We start from the raw sequence: 27,936 nt of genomic DNA, 5'->3' as shown, positions 1-27,936 counted from the left end.
TAATCCATGACATGGTATGTATCTTTTGCCTGCTTTAAAGTGATGTTTGGGGGATAGAAAGCACCTTTGACTATATAGCAAAAGACACGCACTGAAATGTTTCAGAGTGATGGTTTTCTATTGTGTGGACTGCAGTTGGCACTATTGCTTTTTTAACCAATCATGGCAGCTGACACTGTATCTGGCAAACATCCTCTTCCTTTTTTTTTTTTTTTTTTTTTTTTTTTTTGCGGTATGTGGGCCTCTCACTGTTGTGGCCTCTCCCGTTGCGGAGCACAGGCTCCAGACGCGCAAGCTCAGCGGCCATGGCTCACGGGCCCAGCCGCTCCACGGCATGTGGGATCTTCCCGGACCGGGGCACGAACCTGTGACCCCTGCATCGGCAGGCGGACTTTCAACCACTGCACCACCAGGGAAGCCCAAACATCCTCTTCTTAAAAGGTCACTAATCATATTGGATTAGAGCTCACCCTAGTGATCATTACTAATGATTTTGGTTACTACTTTAAAGACACTGTCTCCCAATAAGGTCCCATCCTGAGGCACCGGACATTAGCACATACACTTTGCGGGGACACAAGTCAACCCGTTAATTGTAGGCATGCCATTGATAGGATTAAAAATACTTGGTTTGGTGGTCAGATGTAGACCCTGTGGGTGTAGTGTGTTGAAAGAGTCTCCCCTCAGGGAGCTTACATTCTACTGAAGGGAGACAGACAACAAATAACTATAATGTAGGTCGTGCAGGGGCAGAAAAATGTTCCCTTCCTTCTAGGTTCTTTGGCTGGTCTAATAATTAAATTGATATAAGACAGATTAACAGGAGAAAAACAAACTTAATTATGTATATACAGGATTCCCCTAAAGATGTGAAGACATAATTGAGGCTTCTGTAACATCCTGAGCTAAGAAAAGGGGTAGGCGTCCAGGGGTACCAAGGGGAGGAAAGCCATTCATGGGAAGGCAGAGGAGATGTTTGAAAAACAAGTTTCCCTGTTATGCAGATAAGTTTCCCAGATAAAAAATGATTATGGATACAGGCCCCCTTTCCAATATAAATTTAGGCAGTTGAGGGGGAGGTAAAGAGCTTTTCCTGAATCTGCTGGGTTTTGATTGCCTTTAGCTCAAAATAATCCTTATGCCGAAGATACGTATTTTGGGGTAATCCTTATGCCGAAGATACGTATTTTGGCTGTGATAAGCACTTTGAAGAAAAATAAGATAATATGAAGGGACAGAAAGTGACTTTGGGCTGGGGAGCAGAGACCTGAATGAGGTGGGAAATAAGCCTTATGAAGGGCATCCCAAGCAGAGGAAACAGCAAGTGTGGAGGCTCTGAGGCAGGAATGAGCGTGGTATGTGCCAGGGACAGCAAGGAGGCCCGTGTGGCTGCCGCAGAGAGAGCAACGGAAGCAGCTGTGCTGTGTGACCCTGAGCAAACTGGCAAGGACCAGACCACGAAGGCCCGGTAGGCACAGTGAGGGTTTTGGAGTTTGTTCTAAGAGGGGTGGGGAGTTCTTTTGAACTAATCAAGTAGAAAATGCTTATTTGTCCCTTTGCAAGATCTGTTCTCCTCTGGCCCGGTTACTTGTGATCTGGGCAGCTCACATTCCCTGGGAGTCCTGAGCAGGCCTGGCCTTACACCATGCCTCCCGCTCCCTGTTGGGAGATACGTCTCCAGGGGTCTCTTGGTCTCTGCGTGCATTGTGGGCAGAGGCACTGTCTGCCCTTTGTCTGGACTGTCTTTTCAAGGGTGTTTTTACAGTGAGCAGCCTTAGCATGTATAGCTAGTTCTCCCTCTGGAGCAAAAGGCAGGCAGGCCTATCCCATTTTAAAAGGTCAGGTCCCCTGAGTTTAGGGTTCCACGTGCAAATGATGTACGTGCAGGCATCATTTGGCCCTCTTCCCATTACTGTGTGGGATCTGGCATGAAGAATGCTGATCTGGGGACTTCCCTGGTGGTATAGTGGTTAAGAATCCGCCTGCCAATGCAGGGGACACGGGTTCGAGCCCTGGTCTGGGAAGATCCCACATGCCGTGGAGCAACTAAGTCCATGCATCACAACTACTGAGTCTGTGCTCTAGAGCCCAGAGCCACAACTACTGAGCCTGTGCGCCACAACTAGTGAAGCCTGCGTGCCTAGAGCCCGTGCTCCGGAACAAGAGAAGCCACTGCAATGAGAAGCCTGCGCACCACAACGAAGAGTAGCCCCTGCTTGCCACAGCTAGAGAAAGCCTGCACGCAGCAACGAAGACCCAACGCAGCCAAAATGTAAATTAAAAAAAAAAAAAAAAAGAATGCTGATCTGCTATTGCCGAGTCCTTTGTCTCTGACCCTGGAGTCTCATGTCTTTTGCCAGCACCCATGAAACTGTGACAGGAGACCAGACCGTATTAGCTTGTTAGTCAAATCTTGTATGCTTCACAATTCTTGACACCCTTAAAATAGCTTTCATGTTGGCATCATGACTGAGAGCTTGACCTGGGTCCGTGCTTTGGTGCATGTGTGTGCTTTTTAAACTTTTTTCTGTTATTTTTGGAACCCTGACCCCACCCCGAATGAAATCTACCAGAAAACTGATCAAATTAAAGCTGCCTTGGTCTAAGTAAAGGCAAGAACCTAGATTCCCCATCTCAGGACATCCCCCAGGCATCTTTGGAAAAGCCACCCAACATAATTTCAGAAACACTGTGTTGACCTACTAAAGGCCCCTTTAAAACTCAAATTTGATATCTGGTAGCAATAATACATTATTCTTATCAGAGACAGATCAGTCATGTCTTAGCAAAAAATTAATTTCCCAGTCATAAATAGGTCAGCACAAATTCGTTTTTTTGAGGAATGAGTTCCAGGTTTAATACGTTTCAGTTACAGGCTATGGAGGGGGAGGTTGGGAGAGGGGGGCACTGCAGTGGTGGGCCCTGGGCATTTGGGCAGGGCTGTAAGGGAGAACGCTATAAACCAGAGGTGCTGAGAAGAGAGTAGATGATAAATCACATCCCATTTGAACTACTTGGTTTCCTTGATCCTTATCCCTTCAAGTTGCCTCAGAAGCTTTGAGTGGGGTCTGGCAGAGAGAGAGGGGCACCGTTCCTTTTCACATATCTTTTATGGTGGGGTTCTGTGTGAGGTATCATTTGGAAAAATGACTCTCCCACAGAAACAAGTTTGAAAGCTCATCTTCTTTACTCTGTTACCTGGAGCTCTGGCAGTGGGTATGCAACACAAAAGCAGATGCTTATTTCATAGAGTCCGAGGAGGAATGGGGCACAGCAGAAAGGATTCCTGGGGTTCAGACCCAGCTCTACTACTGTCTCCTAACTTTCCCACTAATGTGCTGTGTGACCTTCGGCAGGTCACGCAGCTTCTCTGGGCCTGTTTTCTCAACCAGGCCAGAGGGAGATGTGGAGGACATGGTCTTAAAAGTCTCTGTACTTAAAGGCTTGTGAACTATGGAGCAGTAATGTGGCTTTTAGCCCAAGAAACATTGTGCTGTAGTCCTGGGTGTCTGCATTTTAAGGATCCAGACCTCATTCATGCCCTTTGAGTGAGATGCACTCAATATGGGAATGGGGATGGGGGCATTTCTGAGAGTAAATCAGGTGGCTTTGATTCCTCCACCCCACATTTTCCTCCACAGTCTAGACAAGCTGTGGCCCAGGGGCCAAATCCAGGTTTATTGGCACACAGACACGCCCCCTTGTTTATGTGTATTTTCTGGATGCTTTGGTACTACAAGTGACAAAGTTGAGTAGTTGTGACAGAGACCTTATGTCTTGTAAACCCTAAAATATTTAGTATCTGGCTTGAGGCCATGCTTTGCCTTTGGTTTGGCACACAGTAGACTTGGCTCAAATACTTGTGTGAATTTAATTTTTCATACAACAAGGATACACAACCAGCCCCCTTAAGGGGGGCATCCCATAGCCACTGCTTCATGATACTCTGGAAGAAGACATCCTCTTTGGAAACGGAGAGACTCTTCTAGCCTTCTCATTTACGGGGTGCAAAACATCTTTCAATTACTGATGATTTTTTTCTTTTGAAAAATGCCTATACAATTATGCATCATGTGAGATTAGTCGAAATTTTAAAAAATAACTGCAGTTTCTAAGCTTGTTAACTGTACCGTGGACTGGTGCCACAGCACTGTTTTCCCTTCCCATTCGGGGATTTTAAATGCAGAGGAATTGTTTTAGGGGCTTTGTTTGAATTAATTAAAGCCTGCCATGTTGATAAGGATAAAGGCGGATGACTGACAGGGGAAAGGTCTTGAAAACTGGAAATGGCTGCTGAATGTAGGATTCATGAGGCAGCTTCCTAATGGGCTTGGCAAAGGGTCATCCATGTGTCTGTAACAGCCAGTAAAGACTGGGGTAATTATAACCCATGTGTTAACCAGTGAGTTTCCAGGCAATTACAGGACTGCTTCCACTTAAGCAATTATTTTGCCTTGAGGCCGCGGCATTACGTCATGCTTGAGGCTTTGTCAGGGTAACCTCCAAACACTTGAGTGGGGGAGGTGGAATCTGGGGGCTCCACTGAAGATTGTAGGGGAGTAAAACGTGGACAGCAAATGAGATGCTGAAATTGTAAGGAAAATGTTTTACAAGACTTGAATCTAAATAATAGCTTCCAACTATTACAGGAACCCTATTGTCATTGGCAGGTGACAGAGAGAGTAAGCATTTTGTGCCTTTTGGCTGTGCTGGGTCTTTGTTGCTGCTCACAGGCTTTCTCTAGTTGCGGCGAGCGGGGGCTACCTTTGTTGTGGAGCACGGGCTCTAGGCGCGCGGGCTTCAGGAGTTGCAGCACATGAGCTCAGTAGTTGTGGCTCACGGGCTCTAGAGCGCAGGCTCAGTAGTTGTGGCACACGGGCTTAGTTGCTCCGTGGCATGTGGGATCTTCTCGGACCAGAGCTCAAACCTGTGTCCCCTGCAGTGGCAGGCGGATTCTTAACCACTGCGCCACCAGGGAAGTCCCTTGTGCCTCTTTTGAAAGGGTCAGTGTGACTCTGTCACAGGGGTATAATATGCTGGAGATGTGCTTGGAGTGATTAGGGAAGTGGTTTAGTTTCCAGGTACATGTCTTAAAAAGGATAGAGATAGTTTAGAGAAGGTCTGGAGTAGACAATGAAAATATCGAAAAATTAGAAAGTAGGAATCAAGTGATGGGGGAGAGGTGGAGTGAGCAGAACACAGACTGTCAAATCGGATGCACGTGGGTCACAGATTATACCCAGTATCAAGCTTTACTAATACTTTCAAAGACACAGACGACCAAGAGGCTCAGGAGAAGCAGAGAGAGGTCTGGGACCTGAGAATGTCTCCCTAGGGCCCCTGTCCCCACAGGGCCTGCACCTCTGACTCAGAATACTAGATGAGTCTCAATCAGGTCCACTGGGTTACCTCACACAGCGCAAAGCATTCAAATTATGAAAGAGCTCTGTTGTATACTTCTCATTATTTTGTCGAATATGTGGCATTCTCCAGGGGCCCTGCCCCAAAGATGCTGGGTGTCTTGAGTCCACGTCCTCCTTTGGGCAGAGACATCCTGCTAAGGGCATTCTGTAGTCAAGGCTTCTTCCTAGCAAATATCGTTAGTCTAGTTACCTGGAGGTTCACTTGATAAAGAAATTAGATAGGGTCACCTGCTTCTTTCCTTTTTTTTGTGGTGGGGGGGCTTATCCACCCCTACCCCCAACACACACACACACACACACACACACACACACGCACAGAGTCAGTAAATGGACCACAGGTCAGCTGTTTACGTCCTTCCTGCTAGGGGCGTGAAGGTGAAAAGGACCGGTCGGGGTCAGGCAGAAATAAACAGCTTGACAGCTTTCGAATAGAGGAAGAACAACTATAATTTGTTTCCCTGGTGATAAAGTATGGAGGAAGGGTAATTACAAAAAGCGTTATCGCTATAATGAGAAGTATTTTGGTTAAAAAAATAGGAAACTTTCAGATTTGGGGGATTGTTAGTTTTAAAAGCAAATGATAACTTCCTACTTTCTTTCCTTCCTTTCTCTCTCCTGTGTCTCTGCTGAACATCGAGGGCATCACACCGCCTTCCTGGTCATCGTCTTGTCCTTGCTCTGTCTCCCGGGTCCTCCTCCTCTTTGAAGCTGGCAGAGCTCCTGAATACAGAGTACATGCCTCACAGAAGCAACAGTGTTTGCGGCTAAATATTGCGACACACACAGGAACTTGGCAGATTTATTGACAGGCTTTTCAGTTTAACAGAATTCATTGAAATCAGATGAGCTAAGTTCTGTGCATTGCCATCCAGAACACAGTAAATACTTTTAAAAATAAATTCAATTTACAGTAATAGCCATAACTAGAGTTTTCTGTTATTGAGGTAATTAGATACTCGGTCAGGTTAACAAAGGAAGCCCTTAAAAATAATCCTTCTTGGGGATTTTAAAGTTTCTATTCTGATAAAAGAAGTATATGACCATTGTGGAAAATTTGGAAAGTATAGGAGAAAAAAACCCACTATTATACTGTTCTTTTGTTGTTGTTGTTGTTGTTCTTTTTGCGGTACGTGGGCCTCTCACTGTTGTGGCCTCTCCCATTGCGGAGCACAGGCTCCGGACGCGCAGGCTCAGTGGCCATGGCTCACGGGCCCAGCCGCTCCGCGGCATGTGGGATCTTCCCGGACCAGGGCACGAACCCGTGTCCCCTGCATCGGCAGGCGGACTCTCAACCACTGTACCACCAGGGAAGCCCCTATTATACTGTTTCATTGAATTTTTCTTCTGCTTTTTTTTGAGATGAAATATATATACATATGTATACTATACATATATTATGTATATACACTATTATATATTATATATATTATATGTATGTATATGTGTATATTATGTATATATATCATTGTGAATATACACACTATTTCAAAAAAATATATGCTATAATAAATGTATATAGTCTGCTTTAATACTGATCACTAATATATCATTTAAGTCTTTTTTCATCACCTTTTTGTGTTTATAATCAATGCTTTAAAGCACGTTATTTGCATTCACTGTTTTGCACTTGAGATTATTTCCTTAGGATAGATTCTTAGAACTGGAATTCATGGATTAAAGATTTTACCCATTTTTATATATTCTGATACATACTGCCAAATAGTTTTCACTATCTTTGAGGAAAAAAAGTAACACCAATTTTGTAACTCTCAGTCTTAATACAAAAGAGCCCCTTTCACCACACCCTTCCCAGCACCGGACGTTCTCATTTTCTTTTATTTTTAATAGATAATTTGGCTGGACAACAAGAAAATATTCATTGTTTCACTGAGAATTTTTTTTTAACATCTTTATTGGAGTATAATTGCTTTACAATGGTGTGTTAGTTTCTGCTTTATAACAAAGTGAATCAGTTATACATATACATATGTCCCCATATCTCTTCCCTCTTGCATCTCCCTCCCTCCCATCCTCCCTATCCCACCCCTCTAGGTGGTCACAAAGCACTGAGCTGATCTCCCTGTGCTATGCGGCTGCTTCCCACTAGCTATCTACCTTACGTTTGGTAGTGTATACATGTCCATGCCACTCTCTCACTTTGTCCCAGCTTACCCTTCCCCCTCCCTGTATCCTCAAGTCCATTCTCTAGTAGGTCTGTGTCTTTATTCCCGTCTTGCCCCTAGGTTCTATATGACTTTTTTTTTTTTTTAGATTCCATATGTATGTGTTAGTGTACGATATTTGTTTTTCTCTTTCTGACTTACTTCACTCTAGGTCCATCCACCTCACTACAGATAACTCAGTTTTGTTCCTTTTTATGGCTGAGTAATATTCACTGAGAATTCTTGAAGGGTGGGTATTATTTCTTAACTGATCCTTTTGTGAATTATCTCTTGATGGGTTCTGTTCTTTAATATGATTTTTCTTTCTGTATTCACCCCTTGCTGTATTTGTATCAAACATTTTTCCATTATTTTGCTTGCCTTTTTATTATTATTTTTTTCTTCATGACTAAAAGTTTCAGGTTTTTATTTTGTCAAATTATATATTTTTCTGTTGTCTTGGAGGTCTTTTAAAAGTAATACATTTGTCTTGGTGTAGCTATCAGTTCAATGAGATTATGGGTACGAAAGCATTTTAGACAGTGAAAGACACACTACCTATAATAGGAGCAGTGACTCCTCCCCGCTCCACTGTCACCTGGAAAGAACCTGTAGTCCTTAAGGACACACGCAAGAGTGTTTTCTGGTAGGTCTGGGTAAAGAGGCATCCGTTTGCAAACTTTGCCACAGTGTGTATTGACATTTGTACAGCACTTTTCGGTTTGGACGAGCCACACTTGAGCTGCTGACTTGCCATGTGTGGCCAGCGGCTGCCGTATTGCACAGCCCAGGGCTGGATGCTGAGAGGTAGACAGACCTTTGAGATGTCCTCTAGACTCTGCATTCAGACAGTCCATTGTTACGTCCAAACTTGCCCTCCATACTTTGAAGAAGCAGCCTTCCTTGACGGTACACGCTTAAAATAATTGGCTGTTTCTATCTTGCCAGAAATTCAAGTCCCCCTTTCCTCTCCATGAACAGGAATTTAATCTTATTATCCTTTGCCTTTGGTGACAGCAACTAATTGTCTCTCTTGCCTGCAGTGGCCTGAGCAGCAGAATCGGGAATGGGTTCCAGCGAGTTGATTAGGAATAACGATATCACAGGAAAACATCAAGGCCCAGTTCTTCCCACTGGCGGCGTTAGCCAAATCACATCCTGAGTTTGGCCCTTCTCCCATCACTAAAGCTGTACGTGGGCTGGAACCCCCCAAATTCGGCAAAACTGACTTGAAATCTCTTTGCTTAACAGCCCCATTCCGTGGCTTTGCTGGCACAGTTCCCAGCCGGAGCTGCGAGCTATCCCTTGGCTTTAATCTGGTTAAAACCAGATAAGAATTAGGTCAGGGGCCTCTGGCTGCAAAACAGGCTGTTTCCAGAACTCCAGCGGAGCTGTGGAATAAAAATAAGCAGGGAGAGTCGGAAAAGCATTACTTGGTATTTACATTTGAGTTGTTCTAGGTCAAACTTCGAGCTCTGGTTCTAGGTCATAACACAGGAGCTCACAAAAGGCAGTGGGACTGCAGTAGCAACCAGGGGAGGATGTGCCTTTCCGAGGTGCCTCAAGCAGCAACTGCAGGATGATATTTGGGGTTTGAGGCTCTGCATGGTACGTTGAGTCAAACTGCCCAAACTGCTAGACTTTAGTCAAGTTTCACTTTATTGTCTTTTAAGTATTAGAGCATCTGGGGTGGGGTTCTCAGAGCCTAGTGGTCAGTGAAGCAGGCTCACCCCACTAAGGCCCAGCTTTCCCTGGGATTCAGAGAAAAGGCAAGTGAATAGCTCTGGAAGGTCAGTAAGGAGGAAACCCAGATGCAAACATGTAAGCCACAGGCTTGTTCTTCTTTCACTGGATTGGTGGGTCTGAGAAGGCTGGGAGAGAGAACCACAGCAGAGTTCGACCTTCCCAACTGAAAATGCTCCTTTCCGTAGGCCCTAGTTACCAACAGACGGGCCTTTTGTACTGCGAGTGTTCCAGAGTAGTGAGATGTCCAGGCAGAAGCAATAATGAAACTACACACCTCAGATTGGGACTCGAGCCCAATTACATCTCAGTTGGGACTCAAACCCACAATCGTCTAACCGCACTCCTTTGTACGGGACTTGAACCCACAATCTCTGGTTTAGGCGGGGACTCGAACCCACAATCTCCCAGCTGAAACCACACACCTGGTCACAGGACTCAATGGGGCTCAGGCTCTTTATGTCTCAGCAGAGAAGGAATTCAGCAAGAGGCAGAGTGACAGGCAAGAAGTAGATTTATTGATAGAGGACGCTCGTGACAGAGGACGCTCGTGAAGGATACACGCGGGCAGGCAAGAGAGCTCTGCCCCGAGAACTAAGTGGGAAAGCGGGTTTATTTAGGGAGATACACGCTCCATAGACAGGGCGTGAGCCGTCTCAGAAGGCTAGAGGCCCCGGGGTGTCGGGGGGTGGTTAGTTTTTATGGGCTGGGTAATTTCACAGGCTAACAAGTGGGTGGATTATTCCAACTATTTTGGAGAAGGGGTGGAGATTTTCCAGGAATTGGGCCACCACCCACTCTTTGGCCTTTTATGGTCCACCTCAGAACTGTCATGGTGCCAGTGGGTGTGTCACTTAGCATATGCCGATGTATTACAATGAGCATATGATGAGGCTCCAGGTCTACTGGAAGTGGAATCTTCCACCATCTTGGGCCTAGTAGATGCTAACCAGTTTGTGTTGTCTCCTCAACAGCTATGTCATTCTTTTAAAGGTCGTGCCCTGTCCCCTAACCTCCTGTCTCAATAAGGCCAAGCCATGTTGAGAGCAGTTGGAGGGTCCTCCAAATTCTGGAGCGTCCGAGGACCAAGTTGCAGACCCCCGGGCACTGGCTTCTCCTTGGCCTCCAGTCCCTACTACTTCCTCCTGCAAGGTTCATCTGGTCTGTGATTTATCCTCTAATACGCCGAGTTTCTCTTTCTGTCATCTGATGTGTGCCATTTGGGCCGAGGTGAGAGCAGAAGGCGAATGAGTGGAGTGGCTGTGTAGGAACAGTGAGATACCATCCCACCTTCCCTGCTCAAACACCATGCGTGGAGGACGGAGAGGATGGGCTTTTCTAGTCCAGACAGAGGATGCCTCTCCGGGGTGGGTGGCCTTGACACTGTCCAGACCAGCTCTGAGCTTCCTCTGCACGATCTCCTCTCTCCTCCCTTCCCCGCCGGCCCCTCGCACTGGGATCTGGTTGCTGGGCAGTGACTGGTGTGTGGCCAGGGGCAGCTGGAGAGCAGGGCGGGCCTGTCCGTCCTTTGGACCCAAGTGGCTGTGCGAGAGCTGCTTTTGGAATGAAAGTCCCTGCACGTTGTGTTCCATTTCTTTCTTTGTGTCCCAGTTTCCACATTGGTGACAGGGAAGGACAATGGAATGGGCTAAATTTGGGCCTAATTGGTGCAGCTTAGGGTGCTGGGAGGAGCACAGGTTATGGAGTCAGACAGACTTGAGTTTAAATTTTAGGTTCCCCACTTAATAGCTGTGAGGTTGCAGCTGAGTTGTTTAGCCTCCTGGGGTCTCACTTAACACGTCTCTAGAAAGGGATCCATAAACCCATCTCGTCGGATTTTCTAATGAAAGGAAGGAGGGCCCGGGATGGTGCCTGCCTCGCAGTGCAGCCTCCATATCTGTTATTATTTAAAGAGACCCGTGAAAAGTACTTTTCAAATATCAGATGTTTGATCAGCACAGAGCAGGAGAGGTGAATGGATGATTTTGTTTTATTTCATCGTTCTTGAATTTATTCTGTTTCCCAAAAATATGGGGATCAAAATATCTTGATTATATAAACCTGCCTTGTTCAGAATACACGTGGATTAGAAGCCACGTGGCTTTTCCTGATAAAATGTAGTGCTGCTTTCTAGATTCAAAGCAGGCACTCAGTCGCCAGCAGAAGGTGGCCTTTCTGTGAACTGTCATATTCATTTGCGTTCAGCCAGCCCATTGGGACGCCGGCTGTGTACAGAGGACTATATACAACGTGGAGGAATCCAGGTTCTTGTATCCATGGAGCCCACAGTCTAGCAGTAAAAGAGACATTACAAATGCCTATATAACTATCTCGACAGTAAATAACTCCACAGCAGTTCCCATAAAGGGGCCGAGGAATTTCAAAAGAAGCGACAGTTACTTTCAACTGGTAAGAAAGGCGAAGGCTTCTCAAGGTGGTGGCATTTGAGCTGAGCCTGGAAGAGTGAGTAAGAGACGGCAGTGAAACGCGGGCGGGAGTGAACGTGGTCAGAGGCACACAGGGTCAAGATGGAGGGTCCTGTCCAGGATTGAAATTTTCAGTAAGTGGTGGGGCACCACTGGAGTTCTCTGGGAGGGAAATGGCCCAGTCTGACCTTTGGGAAGATAGCTGGTTGGGAGGAGACTGGAGGAGTTAGCTTCTGGAAGCAGAGGGACCTTTATTGGAGCCGTTCAGTCCGATGAAGCCTGCGGCAGTGGGGAGAGAAAAGACGGGAATCTTGTGACAGAGGCCGAAGCAGCAGGATGCGGTGACTGATTTGGATGTGGAAGGTGGGATGGAAGGGGAGTGAGTAGCAGATGACCACGTCGGGAGTGTCAGAGGGCGGGCACTGGCTTGGTGGAGGCCAGTGGGGAGTCAGATTGGGCTCTGTCAAGTGGCCTGGTCAGCCTCCCATCCACGTGTGGAGGTGTCCGGCAGAAGGGGTGCATTGGAGACCTGGAGCTGAGGCTTAGGGTCAGGGCAACAGAAGGAGACTTGGGAGTCACCGGCAGGGAAGTAGTGACAACAGAAGCTAGGGAGTTAGGGGAAATTACCCAGGCAGGTGGAGATGAGAAGGTCCAAGACAGAGCCTTGGGAAAGGACTTTATGAAAAGAAGAGGCAGAGGAAGAAGAGGATCCTGCAAAGGGAAGAAGAAGGGTGAGGGAGATAAGCTGGAAGAGGCGTCTTAGAGGCAACGGTCGGAATCTCAGACCTCCTGCTGGCTGACTCCAGGGAAGCACCAGACCTTTCCTCCCAAGTATGGTGGGATTAACGTCCACCCCACTAAGTGTCCTGAGGGGTACTTAGTAGATGCTCATTCCTTTTCACCTCTCCTGCAGAAGCCTGGGGAGGCACGGGAAGAAGGGGAGGCCATCAGCGTTCAGTGCTTTAGGAAAGGACGTCCCTGTTCAGTCACTACTGAGCTGAGAAGGTGGGGACAGTACTCTGACACTTGCCATGGGTTGCAGATCTGAAAGGCCGATTGCCAGGGACTGGTGAGTAAGGAGCTGAGGAGGAAGTGAGAACAGCTATGGAAGCTCCCTTTGAAGCCACGTGGCAAAGAAGGGAGGGTGGAGAACGACGTGGCATTTGAGGAAGCCTCGGGGTAAAGGGAAGGGCATCCTGGCTAGTGCGTCAGTGAAACCAGCTGTCCTCTCAGGAAGGGGGAGCTAGTTTCTTGGAGAATTCTTTTTCTTGGCTTCGGCCTCTGAGGTTCAAGCTTTCAGGTGTTTGTTCAAAGGTGCCAGCTGCTTAACTCTGGAAGGTGGAAGCCCGTCACGTGAGCCAGGGAAACTGCAGCTGGTCGCCTGAGCCCATCGGCCGTCGGGACCTTGGCTGGGTTTCTGAATTAGGCATCTTGTGACCCTGTCATCTTGTAAGCCTGGGAGGAGAGGGCCGCCAGCTCTCCGGGGACATTTCCAGGGGTCTCCTTCTGAAATGAGCGACGGGGCATCAAGGGAGGGAGCAGAGGAAACACCCAGTAGGTAGGTGAGTCTAAGAAACCCAGGGTTTTCCCCAGTCCTGAAGCCTGAAGCTTAGTTTCAGAAAAGTATGAGCAGTTTCACAGCTCCCTCTGTTGCAGACAAGCACAGCCCGGTTCCAAACATTCACCTTTTCAACTTTGTCTTCATGATCTCAGACCTTGGCAGTGAGCTGCCCACCCTGTCCGCATCTCGAAGGGAGTGGTTTTGCCTTTATCTCACTCCTCGGAGATGACTTGGAGCCAGGTGGACGGGAGGGCCTGTGGAGGGCGGGTGGGGAAAGTGGGAGGTGGCTGAGGTCCTTCCACCCGTTCCGAGGAGGGGAAGCAGAGCCGAAGTCCCCAAAGGAAGGACCGGAGCACAACGTCCCAGGGAGTCAGCCGTGGGGAAGGACGTTCCTGGACCTGGCTGCAGTCTTGGCTAGAGCCTGGGAATACTTTGCTCCTAGAAAAGTTTGTTTTGCTTCAAGGATTTCAATGGTGTTTTCTTAGTTCCTCCTTCAGGTCGGTCTCTGTTCTAAGTATCTGCTCTTTCGTCCTTCCCTCGCTTCCTACCTTGCGCACACACCCCCTCCCTTCCAGTTTGAAGGGGCAGTGTGGACAGTGTTGGCCCTACAACCAGACTGCCTGGGCCTGAAATCCCAGCTCCCCACTTACTGGAGTGCACACCTGAGCAAGCACTTCACCTCCCTGAGCCTCGGTTCCCTTGTTCTTCAGATGTTCTAATCATATTCATCTCATGGAGTAACGTCATATTATGAGAATTAACTAAGTAAATACATATAAAGAGCTTAGAGCAGTATCTGGGAAGTAGTAAGTCCTCTGTAAATATTATCAATCTGTCTGTCTGTCTGTTGTGCTCTCTGTCTCTCTCTCTCTCTTTTGTTGTAAATTCCTTCAGATCCTTTTTGGATTTTTCCAGGTGACACAGAAAGAATATATTATGTTGAAAGAGCCTATAGAAATTATATTTCTAGAAGTTATAAGTTATATAGTATAAAATACAATTTATAAATTTCTAGAAGTTATGAAATATAAATTATACATTTCTACCAAAGTATAGAAATTATAGCTTACAGCCCCAGTGATGGAGAGCTCATCATCTTGCAAAAGCTTCATTCTGGATAGAGCGTTCCTTCCAACATTGATCTCCTTTCTGTGGCTCTACTAACACTAACAAGGCTTAGCAGACTAAGGAATAAATAAAGTTATTAGTTCTTGTTATTAGGAGCGAATAAAAATACATCCGATTCTTAGGTTGAAAAATGTCAACATAGCCAAAGGACCAGATGCAAGGATGTGTCTTCCACATGAACTGCTGCTAATAAATTTCGACCTACAGTTTTTAATGTCCTAGGCCTTATTTGTTATATGTTTCAAACCTTGATTCTCACATTCCGTGGGTTAGTTATCTCTGCTACTTTTGTGACCTTTGACCTCATGAAGTCACTGATAAAAATGACTAGGCCCTGAAACGGAAACCCCGAGCCCTTTCCTGCATTATTAAAAACCTTCCTCCAGGCTGACATCAACAGTTTTGAGTACTCTTCAGTAGCTGCAAAACTACCCGAGCCTGCGTTATCCATTTCACATTCCTCTGTGAAAAGCAAACATGAGAGAACCTGTTAGGGGCCTGTTAAAATCCAGATATACCTCCCACCCTCCCATGTAGTACATGTCTTTCTCTTACTTATCTGAAATTTCCCACTACCTACAAAATGAAAGAAAGCTGTAGGCAGAATGGAAAGCAGAAAGCAAAATGGGAGAAGAAGTCAATATGATTCTTCTATCTTTTGGAGACTCTCTCTTCATTTTAAATAGAGAGTAGCATAAGACGATATGCATTAGTGAAAGTTGAAAGGGAAGAGATAACAGTTACAATGTTCAAAGAATTCATTTTACCAAAAAGCTATCACTTTCAAGTAAAAGTATTTGGTTACTCTTCATTTTGCAGTTCCCTGATTTCGATGTTTAATTTTTGCAATACAGTGTTATTATAGCCACAATTGTATGGAGTCTTCTTTTAATGTCAGTGTTGAGTTGAACTGGGAATTCCCAAAGGGATGTATACAGTGTATGATACATGTGGGTACTTGGTACTTTTTTTTTTTTTTGGCTGTGCCACATGGCATGCAGGATCTTAGTTCCCCAACCAGGGATCGAACCCGTGCCCCCTGCAGTGGAAATATAGAGTCTTAACCACCGGGCTGCCAAGGAAGTCCCTACTTGGTACTTTTTGATAGTGATGTTAGAAAGAATGACTAGGAAGTAAAATGTCTTAAGGCATTTTCTACTTTTGAGGCACATTTAGGAAAATATTGTAATTTTTTTAGGAGACCATTTTCTATAAAACAAGTATATATGTTTATTGTAATTTTGTTTCTGTCTATACCAGACGGTCAAAACGTCAAGTTAAAGAAGTATCTGGAACCTTATATTCTGGTACAGAATGATTGCTAAAATATATTATTAAGTGAAAAGTGCAGGGTATAGTTTGCTACCATTTATGAGAAAAAATGGAAGGGTACCGGAGAAATTGGTAACATTTATTACTTGTGGAGAGGACACTGGTGGCTGAGGGACAGTCTGTAGTGCATTTTGAATTGTGAATCATATGACTGTATTACCTAACTTAAATAAACAAACAATAAATGCATAAGGAAAAAGAAGCTGGGTCAGGGAAGCAACAATAAGTAGTTACGCTTTTATTTCCTTTTATTAAGGGTATATGGGTCTTGGAATTAGATGTACTTAGATTTGAATTCTGACTTGGCTGCTACTGGCAGTTGAACGTAGGGAAAGTTACCTCACTTCATGTAAAATTTGGGAAAGACCTTCTTGGCTGGGTTTTTATGCAGATCAAATATAATAAGGACCGTTCCTTAAACTTAAGTTTGTGATGATCTGGTTTGAGGGTATGAAATAAAGCAGATGAAGCAGATTTAAGCCTGGATATGAGCATCTTCCTCTGAAGATGGCTTTTCACTATCCAAGAAAGACAAAAGACATGATCATCTTAATGCTTGGGTTCCGGGTGGTGAATAGATTTTGGCTGAAAGTTATTATGAATCAAAAGTTAACTTTGAATAGATCATTATATCCAGCCAAAAGTGTTCAACATGTCTTTGCAATTAAGGAAGTTGAGTGGTTAAGCAAATGATAGTTAGACCCTTCTCCTCCGGATTTTTGGAAGAAATTAACCATCTCCTTTCCCCTGTTATAGCAACAGTCTTGTGAGAGTTGAGAAGCTCTGCTCTGGTGGACAGAATTCAGGGGAGGCACCATAAAGCAATCCCTGGATGCAGAAAAGGACTGCTGTTATATCTGTGTCATTGCCTAAGTCACTCCTGGGACGGAAAGGTTGAACCCTAGGTAGAGCCATTAATACTGCATTCTCTGTAAGCCATATCCATTCCCAGCTAAACAGCTCGATATGCTGAACATTTTTCCCCAGGGGTTAGAGGTGGGAAAATATGAGATTAATATTTTGTGCTCTATTTATAATTACCTTTTTGTGTATGTACTCAATGAGTGGGCTTTATAACGTGACTCTTTCAGACGTAAGGACCAGAAAGAGAACTCCAGTTGTCTAAACCAGAATGGAATTAGCTTAGGTAACAGAGTTCCAGAAACAGGACTGACTTCAGATGAAGTTTGATCCTGAGGCCCAGGATGGCCTTAGGCTCTACCTCTATGTGATACTTTCGTCTTTGTCCTCTTCTGAATGTTGATTTTTCTTTAAGCTGGCTCTTCTCAGTGTAGTACAAGTGATGGGACCGTTTCTCGGTTTTGTACCCTCACACCCCATCCTCCAGGGGAGGAGAGAACACCACTCCCTATCATCCCAGAAGCCCCATGGATTTTGTTGCCTCTCCTTGGCTTGAACTGGGTACTGTGCCCATACCTGAGCCAATAGGATATGCTGATTGGCTTAAGTTATTGGATTTCAAGCCTGGCACCCCTTCAAAGGATTCTGATTTCATTGCTCTGGGAGGTGGATCCCATGCATTGGTATTTTAAAATATTCCCTGTTGGTTCTAATATGTTGCAAGGTTGAGTTGATTAGCTTAAGCCAATCAGTGTCCAGTCTTAGAGCTGAGAATATAACTGTTCTCTAAAGGAAAATTGGGGTAAACTTGACAGACTGATGAGAGAAGGGGAAAATATATCTTGGAGAAGCAAACGTCAAATGTCTGCTCGTGGCAGACAGATCAGTTGCCCCAGTGTCTGTATCACATCTTTCTTTTTTGCTACTAGAACCCAGATTTTGTTTGGGGCCACAGTGTACCAGCCCCAGGGGATAGATCGTGATTTGTCCAAAGACTAATGAGAATCTGTGTCCCCACTTGTCCTGTCTCCCTTGCAATGAGAGAGAGAGAGAGAGAGAGAGAGAGAGAGAAGAGCTAAATAGCTCTCTTTGTCCATAGCAGAGAGTACAAAGAAATTTTAAAGTCAATGCATATGAGATTGGAAGTGTAAACCTAATATTTGGAGGAGTTATGGAAGTAGCTACCAGAGAAGAAGAAAAGAAAGAAGGAGGAAGAAGAAGAGAGAGGGAGGGGAGGAGGAAGAAAAAAAAATGTTCAGAAGTAACTACTTCTGAAATAAGGCAAAAATAGAGAATGAGAAAGTAAACTTTTATTTTTCATTTTATACCCTCTGTTCTCTTTGAATTTTTATTTCTATGTGATTATATTATTTTTATAATTAAAAATAAATTAATCTCTTTTGAAGTTGTTCCTAAGAGTATAAGATGATTTTAAAATATATGTCACCTATTGTTACACATCATTGCTAGGAAAACTAAGTACTGTCTATATGGCTCCATGGGAGAGACAACTGGAAGCCTGTGGCTGGGTCTCTCCTGGACTCCACTCCATGTGCCTTTTGGCTTTACTGAACTTAATCTGTATGCTTTCACTGTAATAGACCATAAATATGAATATAACAAATAATATATGTATGTCACCTATTGTTAGCGTACATTTCTTTAAATGTATAAATCACCTTTTTAACAAGAAGTAAGAGTACTTTTTGATGGTGCTATGTTTCCACAACCTCACACTAACACAGTGTAGGTATGAATAAAATGTTTTAATTTTATGCGTGAGAAAATGATCCCAACTCAAGGTCAAGGCAAGCTCATGGGATGGAAAGCTGCAGGAGACCGAGCTCCTGATGGTGGCAGGAGGTTGAGCTTTGTTCTCCTTTCATGTTTGGCCTCATCCTTCTTATCTAGCAACCCTGATCTGATTTGGCCAACAACTAGGGAGGAGAAAAACCTCAAAAATTAAGCTAAGCATCTTCAGTTACTTGTTTTCAATCACATTTTTTCAGTTTGACTTGGTTCCCAGGTACCTTATGAAATTAAATCTGCATGATTTCTTTTATTACACCTCTGCTAATGTATTCATTGTTAAAAGTTTCGGGCCGCAGCATCACAAAGACCACAATGTATTACTTCAGAAATTACGAGCAAACAAAGATTTTTTTAAAATAAGAGTTTAACTTTTGATGTCTAATAGATTTGAGCATCAAGTCACTTGTGAAGAATATTTAACTTGTTATTTTCAAATTGTTTGTCTAAAGAAAATTGGTACAATTTTTAAAATGTAGAAGGACATCATAAGACTTGCTTTTCTCTAATACCAGGGAATAAATGAGTTTCTTTAGTTGTGGGTAAGATTTTGTTCATCACCGTTTCTCATTTGCTACATTTAGATTCTGTCCTTTGGGGTCGTATGTTAAAGAGGAGTTCAAATTCCCCTCTTATTTCTTTTTTCAAAAGCCAGTACTTAGTTAAAACTCTGCCCAAGCTTCTTCTGGCTTTAGAGCTTTAAATTTTGCACAGAACTTTCAAATACTTTCATATATGATTATCCATGACTATTCTGTCAAAAGAAGACAGTTATAATATGGATTTATGAAATGCAGCGTTTCGTTCTGTTAATCCTAACAGGTACTTATCACGTGCATCGTGTGTGGATCCATCCTTAGCGGATTTTAAAATATTACATCGTTGCTTCACCATCTAACAGTTTATCAGAGGAACAGACACTGAAACGGAATGGATTTGTATAACATTCCGTGTTAGTGTTTAGGAATAGCAAAATAACTGATAGATGGACAGCAAGAAAAGAAAGATTAAAAAAAAAGTCTGAAGCCTGGATTACCCAGTGATGAATGGGTCTCCGAAAAATAGAGATTTGGCTACACTTCCTTCGGGACAGAAGTTCTGAGGCATCAGCCTAAGGAGCTAAAAGAAAAATTAGCAGAGACCTTTAATCGCAAGTTAATGAAGCCACCTAGTGGTATGTTACATCATTTAAGGTTGTGTGAATATGTAAAGCATCTCATCTGTGGATTGACTGTGTGGGTCTCTAATCAAGTGTGAGTCGAAGCCTGGTCACTTTTCATTTAGTCCAGCCAGGAGGGTCAATTTCATTGAGAATAAGCACAGTGCTGCTCTGTGTAATCTTTTGTTTATTTATAGTCTTTTTTTTTTTTTTGGTACGCGGGCCTCTCACTGTTGTGGCCTCTCCCGTTTCGGAGCACAGGCTCCGGACGCGCAGGCTCAGCGGCCATGGCTCACGGGCCCAGCCGCTCCGCGGCATGCGGGATCTTCCCGGACCGGCGCACAAACCCGCGTCCCCTGCATCGGCAGGTGGACTCCCAACCACTGCGCCACCAGGGAAGCCCTATAGTCTTTTTTTTTAATCAAAAAGGACTTAAGGTAACGTACATGAAAATACAATGAGGGCACAAACTAGAAGAAGATGAGAAAAGACAAAAAACATAAAGATATAAAAAGTAGTAAAAATTTTGATAATTCAAAAATGCTTTCAAAATCCTATATGTTTTCCATGAAAGGACTCGACATTTTCAGGTAAGCGTGGAAACTGATCAGTTATAAAATTCACAATGTTCAGAACAGTGAAACATTTTTTAGGAAAAGTGAAATCCTACCTACTGTCAAGAGCAGAGAAAATTTTCTTCTGGAGCTCCTCACAAATGACGTACTGCCTAATGTCATGTATAGTGTCCTCAATCCTCATAATAGAAATCATCCTGAGTCTTGGAAGACTGTTTCTTAACTGTGCCTACACTGCTTTGGAGGAGAATGTGCACCAAACTCCATTTGCAGGGCTTACATTAAAGCATTTGGTCCTCACAATAAGCCTGAGAGGTAGGTAGTATTACTATCTCCATATTACAGATGAGGCCACTGACACACAGTGAGGTTATGAACTTGCCCGAAGTTAGGCTGTTAATAAATAATGGAGCTGGGATTCAAACCTGGGAAGTTTGGCTCTGACACCCATGCTCTTTTCCAAAGTGCTGTATATACTGAATGACCCATCCAATGAAAATGGCAATACTGTATTGAATACTTACACAGTCTGTGGGGCATTAGGTAGGAGTGCTTTAACATGGTGCTGAAGATGAGGTCAGGATTGCATATTTCTGAAATGACGCAGTCAGCGTTGCCTTCCAGTGTCACAGGCTTCATCCCTGACCCCAGCCACTGCACACTTATGCAAACACATGTGTATACACACCTTTGGTCAAAAACAGAGGACCAGGAAAGAGTACTCAGATTCACCACTTCCTGATTTCTAGAAAATTGCTGAAATCCATGACCTTTTTATAAAAAATTCATTTTATTGAGGTATAGTTGATTTACAATGTTGTGTTAATTTCTGCTGTACAGCAAAGTGATTCATTTATACATATATATATACATTCTTTTTCATATTCTTTACCATTTTGGTTTATCACAGGGTATTGAATATAGTTCCCTGTGCTCTACAGTAGGACCTTGTTGTTTATCCATTCTATATGTAATAGTTTGCATTTGCTAATCCCAAACTCCCAATCCTTGCCTCCCCCTTCTCCCCTCCCCCTTGGTAATCACAAGTCTGTTCTCTGTCTGTGAGTCTGTTTCTGCTTCATAGATAGGTTCATTTGTGTCATATTTTAGATTCCACATATAAGTGATATCATATGGTATTTGTCTTTCTGACTGACTTCACTTAGTGTGATAATCTCTAGGTCCATCCATGTTGCTGCAAATGGCATTATTTCATTCTTTTTATGGCTGAGGAGTATTCCATTGTATATATGTACCACATCCTCTTTATCCAGTCATCTGCTGATGGGCGTTTATGTTGTTTCCACGTCTTGGCTATTGTGTATAGTGCTGCTATGAACATAGGGGTGCATATATCTTTTTGAATTATAGTCTTGTGAAATCCATGACTTTTTGATGCCGTTGTATCTTCAGATCCAAGATCTAAAATGCAATCATAACAAAACGCGCTTTATTTTGCTAGCTTTTCTTTCTCAAAGTGGTATCTATAAATGTTTGGGAATGGCAGCTAAATTGATTTCTCTTAACCAGTCATGACAGTTGATTAGGGATGAGCGAGGCAAGCCTTGAAAGGAACTTGGTAGGGAAATAATGGCATCATTGAAACATTTCCGGTTAGTGGAGTCAGAATATCATATAACTTGAGTCTTAAATTGAGCATTTAGAATGATGTTCTTTTAAGCTGTGCATTAGGATACTTGTGTGGTTAATGCTCTTGCCAAGAGGAAAAGGTATACTCTATAAAATGACCCTTCTCGATAGAGAAGTCTCCTTGAAAACAAATTTCCATGGCATTTAAAACAAATGCCTAGCTCAGTAAAGATTCTGATGCTCCTGAAAGGTTCAAGTTCTGTTTGGGGACCTACTACTCATAAGATTGAAGTTTTCAGAATGATAATCTTTTAATAGTTCTGCTGAATGCTTGAAAGATTCATCCTACAATGGGAACATAAATGAATGAGAGCAATGCTGAGATACGGTGAAAGAAACTGGCTGGAAGTCAAGAAACTTGGGATCTACTTCAGGTCTGCTTTATTCTGATAACAAAGAAAGACACAAATTCTTTGTGTGTCATTTTTCCTTTTTTTTTTTTTTAAGATTTTTTTTTTGATGTGGACCATTTTTAAACCACCGGACCGCCAGGGAAATCTCTGTGTGTCATTTTTCTCATGAACTTTGGAGTGAGATCTGAATTCAAACACCAATTCTGCTACCCGTTAGCTGGATGATACTGGATTAACCAGTTAACCTTTCCTGGCTTCAGTTTCATTATCTATAAAATGGCTTCAGTAATACATAGATTTTATTCGGTACTCACTGTGTGCAGGTATTTTATATATAAAGGGTTTTTTTATACCTTTTATCTTTATAACTATCTTAAATGGAATGTTCACTCTTGTTATCCCTACTTTACAGGTGTTATCACTGAAGTTGAAAGAATAGGTAACGTGAAGAGTTTAATTAGGATAATTTATGTAATGTGTCATATCACCTGGTATACAGCAGATTCTCCAGACATGGAGCTGATGTATTCCTGTTGATGTCATCTTCCCATCTCCTTCTGTTCTTTTGGGATTTGTTTTGAAGATTAGTGAAGAGGAGAACCACAGGCTTAAACAGCTTAACTTTGGGAATTAGGGATTTAGGCCAAAATGTAAAAATAAAACTGAATTTTTATTTTCCTACAGGAGTGGCAAAAACTCAACTACGATATCTACACCCTGCGACAGATTCGAAGGGAAGTGAGAAATAGATGGAAACGCATTTTAGAAGATTTAGGTGAGTCTGAAAGTGATTATGAAATGGTAAAAATATCCAGTTGTGAGCATTCCTCTTCACTTTCTCCAGCATGGTTTTTATGAAAGGAATGTCAGTAACTGACTGATTAAGGCTACTGTGTACTAATTATTTTCCCAATCCCGTCCTCCCTGTATCCTCAGATAAACATCTGATGTTTCTGTTATCATCAGACCCTGTCTTGAGGACATATTTTGCCGTGTGTTACTCCATCTCTCCTCAGTATCAAGTAGCACAGGGCAGTGGAATCATATGGGCACCACCATTGACTTTTTTGGGCATTGTACATTGATTGCATTATGTGGGAGTGATTGGCCAGTTAATCATAGCTTTATAAGGTAAGGCAGATTGGGAGAAATATTATTTGTCAGAGAGACAGCAAAATACCTGTGGTATTAGAGTAGATATTGGGTATTGATTTTTCTTAAACCTGCCAGGGTTGTGATACAGTAAACATGGTCCTCACGTTACAAAGTAAGCTTGTTTTCATGTTTTAGAATAATGAATTTATCAATTTTGAAGTCCTCAGTCCTTCTGCTTTGAAAGAGAACATGACACCTTGGCATCATAACCTTTCAAAAGTGGGGTACCAAGTTGCTAGCCGCTGTTGCTTTAGTTGGGATATGATGGGGTGGGGTGGAACTCTCCCTCTTTACTCACCCAGTATTGTCCTGACTTCATAGTCTCCTCTTTATGATGTAAGTTATCCCAGGAAGGGTAAATCTATGAGTCTTTTAGACCTTTGCAGTAAGTAATTTAACCAGTCAGCCATATTGCCCCGGGGAAGGGAATCTGGGCTTGGAGAAGTAGGGCCTGAAGGTGACCATTGTGCAGGTATCAGGGGAAGTAGGAATTCAGGAAACAGGGGAGGAGGTGAAGAGTGGGGAGTGGGAGAAGGGTTTCCAAACCAAGAAAAGGGGCAGCAGGCAGTCAGTGGATGAGTATCCGAGGCTTAACTCGGAGGAAAAAGTTAACAAAGAAAATCTGGTAAGAAGGAATCGCAAGGGAATTTTAATTAAGGACCCCACCAACCTCACTGTGCTGGGAAGCAGCACAGGCAGTGGTGCCTTGGGCTTCAGTTTTCTCATATTTCTAATCCACTGTTGGGTCCCTTAATCTCCTGCAGGACCATCATTTCCTTGTGACTAATTAACGTGAGGGTTCAATTTCTTTACCTTAGGTTTTCAAAAGGAAGTGGACTCTTTGTTGTCAGTGACCAAACTCAGCACCATCAGTGATTCTAGAAACACAAGGGAAGCTCGGGAGATATTGTTGAGACTGGCTGAAGAGACCAATATTTTCCCAACCGGTTGGGAGCTTTCGGAGAGATATCTCTTTGTTGTGGTAAGTGGATGTCTTTCTCCACCTGCTCTGATTTTGCTCTAAAGTTTTGCTTCTCTATTAGTCCATAGTCTCAGCATTCTCACACCACCAGCTCCACCATGGTATGAGGTATGGCAGACGATTCCGGCATCTTATGCATTGGTACCCAGTGGCCAGCACATCATAATCACTTGGAGGGCTTTAAAAATTCAGGTTTCTGGATTGCACTTAGACCGGCTGAGACTTGCATTGTGGCTCAAGAATCTGTGTGTATTTTTCAGCCAATTTAGCTGTGCAGTCAGCTTTTTGAACCATTTCTAGGTCAGAGAGATGTGAGAAATGTTGTGTGTATAACCTAAGATTGAAATATGATTTGAAAGGACACTAAGAGCAGTGGAATGTTTCTTGGATAATGTAAGTAAGGGCTAAGGAGTGTCTCTCAATTTGTTGGGAAAAATTTAATAAATGTTTTACTCACTCATCATTATTTCTAGGATGGATATTGTAGTTTTTAGATTGGTTTTCCCACGAACATGGCTTGGTTCCCATCTTGACAACATTTGTATTTTTAATTTTTTGGCAGGACCGTCTCATTGCACTCGATGCTGCGGAAGAATTCTTTAAAGTTGCCAGTCAGACGTACCCGAAGAAGCCTGGGGTCCCATGCCAGGCAGATGGCCAGAAAGGACTGCACTACCTTCCCTTTCCAAGTCCCTAAGGGAGAGGCTACGAGGCAGAATGGGATTTCTCTTACTGGAACTCAACAGCCTACCAAAGTTGGACAGATGCGTGTAAAAGAAAATGGGCAAGAAGAGGCTAGCTAAGAGAAAAAGGATTCTGAGTCCTACAAAAGTCTAAGCGTTTGGATATCTGCTCATCATGAGGACTTGACTATATGAAAGTTGAGGCTGCATTGAAACGCCCTGGTGATCTTGCATCAGAGAGTTGGTCAGTGGGACATTTCATCATGGGTGATTAGATTCCAAGAACCCATTGCCCTCATTTTGGTTTTGGTTGTACAATAAGCTCTAGTCACTAATCCTATTGGGAGAATAGGATGTTCTAGTTAATAAAATAAGATTAATAGAGCTGTCATTGAGCCCAAATATGGATTACCAATTTTTAAATAATTGTTATATAATATAGGCTAACACCAAAATAATACCAGGTGTGACAAGACCTTCCTTTGATTTGGAAGCACCTACAGAACCTTGGAGGTGTTGGAGGCATCATTTTGAGATTATTCAGAAGTTTAGATGTACCAAATAAGAGGACTATCTAGGAGTGCCGCTCAGAAGTGAATCCTAAATAGAATGCTCCCAAGCAGAACTTCCTACAGCTCCATGTGAAAAGCTGTGTCTTCAGCTGTGGTACAAGCATCTTGAATTCTCAACGTTATTGATATCTGGTTACCTCATTTTTACATATTGTCCAGCTCTAGTCCATAAGCCCTTGATATTTTATCTGGGATAGCATCTATTTGACCTTTACTGTCTTCTCTTCTCTTTAACCTGTTTCCAGCTTGTTGACTGAGAGTTGCACCTGCCCAGGGATCTCTCATGCAGCGTGGCCTCAGCTCCAGGACCCAGAGTGGGCACGGAGAGCCCGTGGTCACAGTGCACTGGGGTCAGTGCTCACCCTGCCAGCCTGGGGCTTAGCCCCGCGAGGCACCAGCAGCAGCAGTAGCAACTCTTCAGGCAGTGTTGCATTGAAGAAGGTCATTGCTGGACTTTCTTCCATCCTGAAGATGATTTTCAAAGTGGAGCAATTCTGTCAATACAGTTTGCGTCTATCCACAGGTTGAGCAGCCCAGTTTCAAAAGTTAATTGCCGGGCTTCCCTCGTGGTGCAGTGGTTGAGAGTCCGCCTGCCGATGCAGGGGACACGGGTTTGTGCCCCGGTCCCGGAAGATCCCACATACCGCGGAGCGGCTGGACCTGTGAGCCATGGCCGCTGAGCCTGCGCGTCCGGAGCCTGTGCTCCGCAACGGGAGAGGCCACGGCAGTGAGAGGCCCGCGTACCGCAAAAAAAAAAAAAAAAAAAAAAAAAGTTAATTGCCACCTAAGCAAGGAGCTTGCCATGAAATCAGGGTTCATTTTATTGAAAAGACTTTGAGAGCTTGTCGTATTTGTCAGTAGACTGCTGAGAACAATGGCAATATTTTTACTTTTACAGATTTTACTTTTCTGACTTCAAGTTAAAAAGTAACTTGTATTTAGTCTGCGCGGGGGATTGTGACTTCACAATTTCCCTATCCTGATTAGCTCTTTTGGTAGTGAACACAATGTTTAAAATATTTGTTAGAGGAGATACATGTTCTCCATTTATGAATGCTTTGCAGACCGATTTAACTCACATGTTTCAGGAATATTCTTCCTAGTTTAATAAGTAAACTAAAAGTTTTATTTTTTAAAATAAAAAAGACATTTTTTATTTTGTTTTATTTAGTACTTAGTACCTCTCTCATGTTGTTTAAAATTAGCCTGCAGATATGTTCCCTCACATCTATAGGCTCTTGCAAGATAAACATACAAACAGTGAGACAAACAAACAAAAACAAACAATAAATTAAACCAAAACAAATAAAAAACTTTGAAAATCATATTGTTTTCATCCTTGTCCTTGGAATTTGTATTTTGTCTTTCTGCCTTTTTTTGGTGTCAAAATAGATGAGATTGTTTGCATCTATGGAGAATACATTATAACCATAATCTTTATTTTTGGTAATGAATAAGTAAGGATAAAATTGTCTCTATGATTATAAAAACTCATGGAATTATCCAGGAAATTTGCCTTGCAAAGGATTAAAAGGTTTCTGTGTTTATTTTTCAGCTGAATGTCATATTTCTGAGAATTAAGAAGCAACAGATATTCTTTCCATAATTCCTTTAAATTAAAGGGTAAAGAGGCTGAGAGATAGATGGGCTTAAGGACCTCCCATCATTCTAAAGCTAGTCAAGGGGCAGATCTGTGCTCAAATCCATTGAGGAGTACATGAGAGAGGCTTGAGGGTGACTGACATGACCACTTCAGGTCACAAGGTGCTCAGCACAACTGGGATCCAAAGGTTCATGTGTATCTGCAGGGCAGTTTCAGGTGGTAGATGGATGGAAAATTTTATATTAATAGTTACTTATTTTAGTGTGCACCAGGGGGAAAACCCTGTAATTAGCAGATAGAACGCCTGATTTCCTATTCCATGAAACAACAAATAATATTTGTTGCAAATATTATTTGTTGCAATAAAAAAAATATTGCAACAAATAATAAAGTATTTATGTTTTCTTAAAGGAGGCCCCAGGAAGGCACAGTGGACACACTGGCCAAAGTGATAAAGAATGCTTTGGTGAGGAGTCACCAGCATCACTGAAAACTCAGTAGTATCCCTGTAGGCCAGAGGGTGTTCCAGAAGTGGGCTCACTGGTAGCAATGGGGATGGCAGAATAGGGGCCCAGTGGCAATGCTTCACTGTCAGGAGACAAGTGGACACAATTATCATAAGAAATGGCCAGATCTGAGGGTTACCTGCAGAGAGATTTGGAGATGGTTGATGGATCATGGCATCCCTAGGGGCAAAATAGATAGGTAGCCAATAAGAGTACTGCTGAGGCTGTACCGTCGAAAGATCTCAAGGATGGA

At 43.3% G+C, this 27,936-nt stretch overlaps 1 protein-coding gene across 1 annotated transcript in view; it reads left to right on the top strand.

Moving 5' to 3' along the window:
• The window catches only part of MREG (melanoregulin), a 64,862-nt gene extending 37,963 nt beyond the window's left edge, over positions 1-26,899 (top strand). The window contains exons 3-5 of the mRNA XM_012533001.3: positions 22,867-22,957; positions 24,156-24,319; positions 24,882-26,899. Of these exons, the coding sequence (XP_012388455.1) occupies positions 22,867-22,957; positions 24,156-24,319; positions 24,882-25,016 (390 nt within the window). The 3' untranslated portion in view covers positions 25,017-26,899. The remainder of the gene's footprint in view (positions 1-22,866; positions 22,958-24,155; positions 24,320-24,881) is intronic.
• The last annotated feature ends 1,037 nt before the right edge of the window (positions 26,900-27,936 follow it).

Source organism: Orcinus orca, chromosome 7 (assembly GCF_937001465.1).
Source record: "Orcinus orca chromosome 7, mOrcOrc1.1, whole genome shotgun sequence".
NCBI classification, from domain to species: domain Eukaryota; kingdom Metazoa; phylum Chordata; class Mammalia; order Artiodactyla; family Delphinidae; genus Orcinus; species Orcinus orca.
Note: the sequence above shows the minus strand (reverse complement) of the source record. Positions and strands in the feature narration are given on the sequence as shown.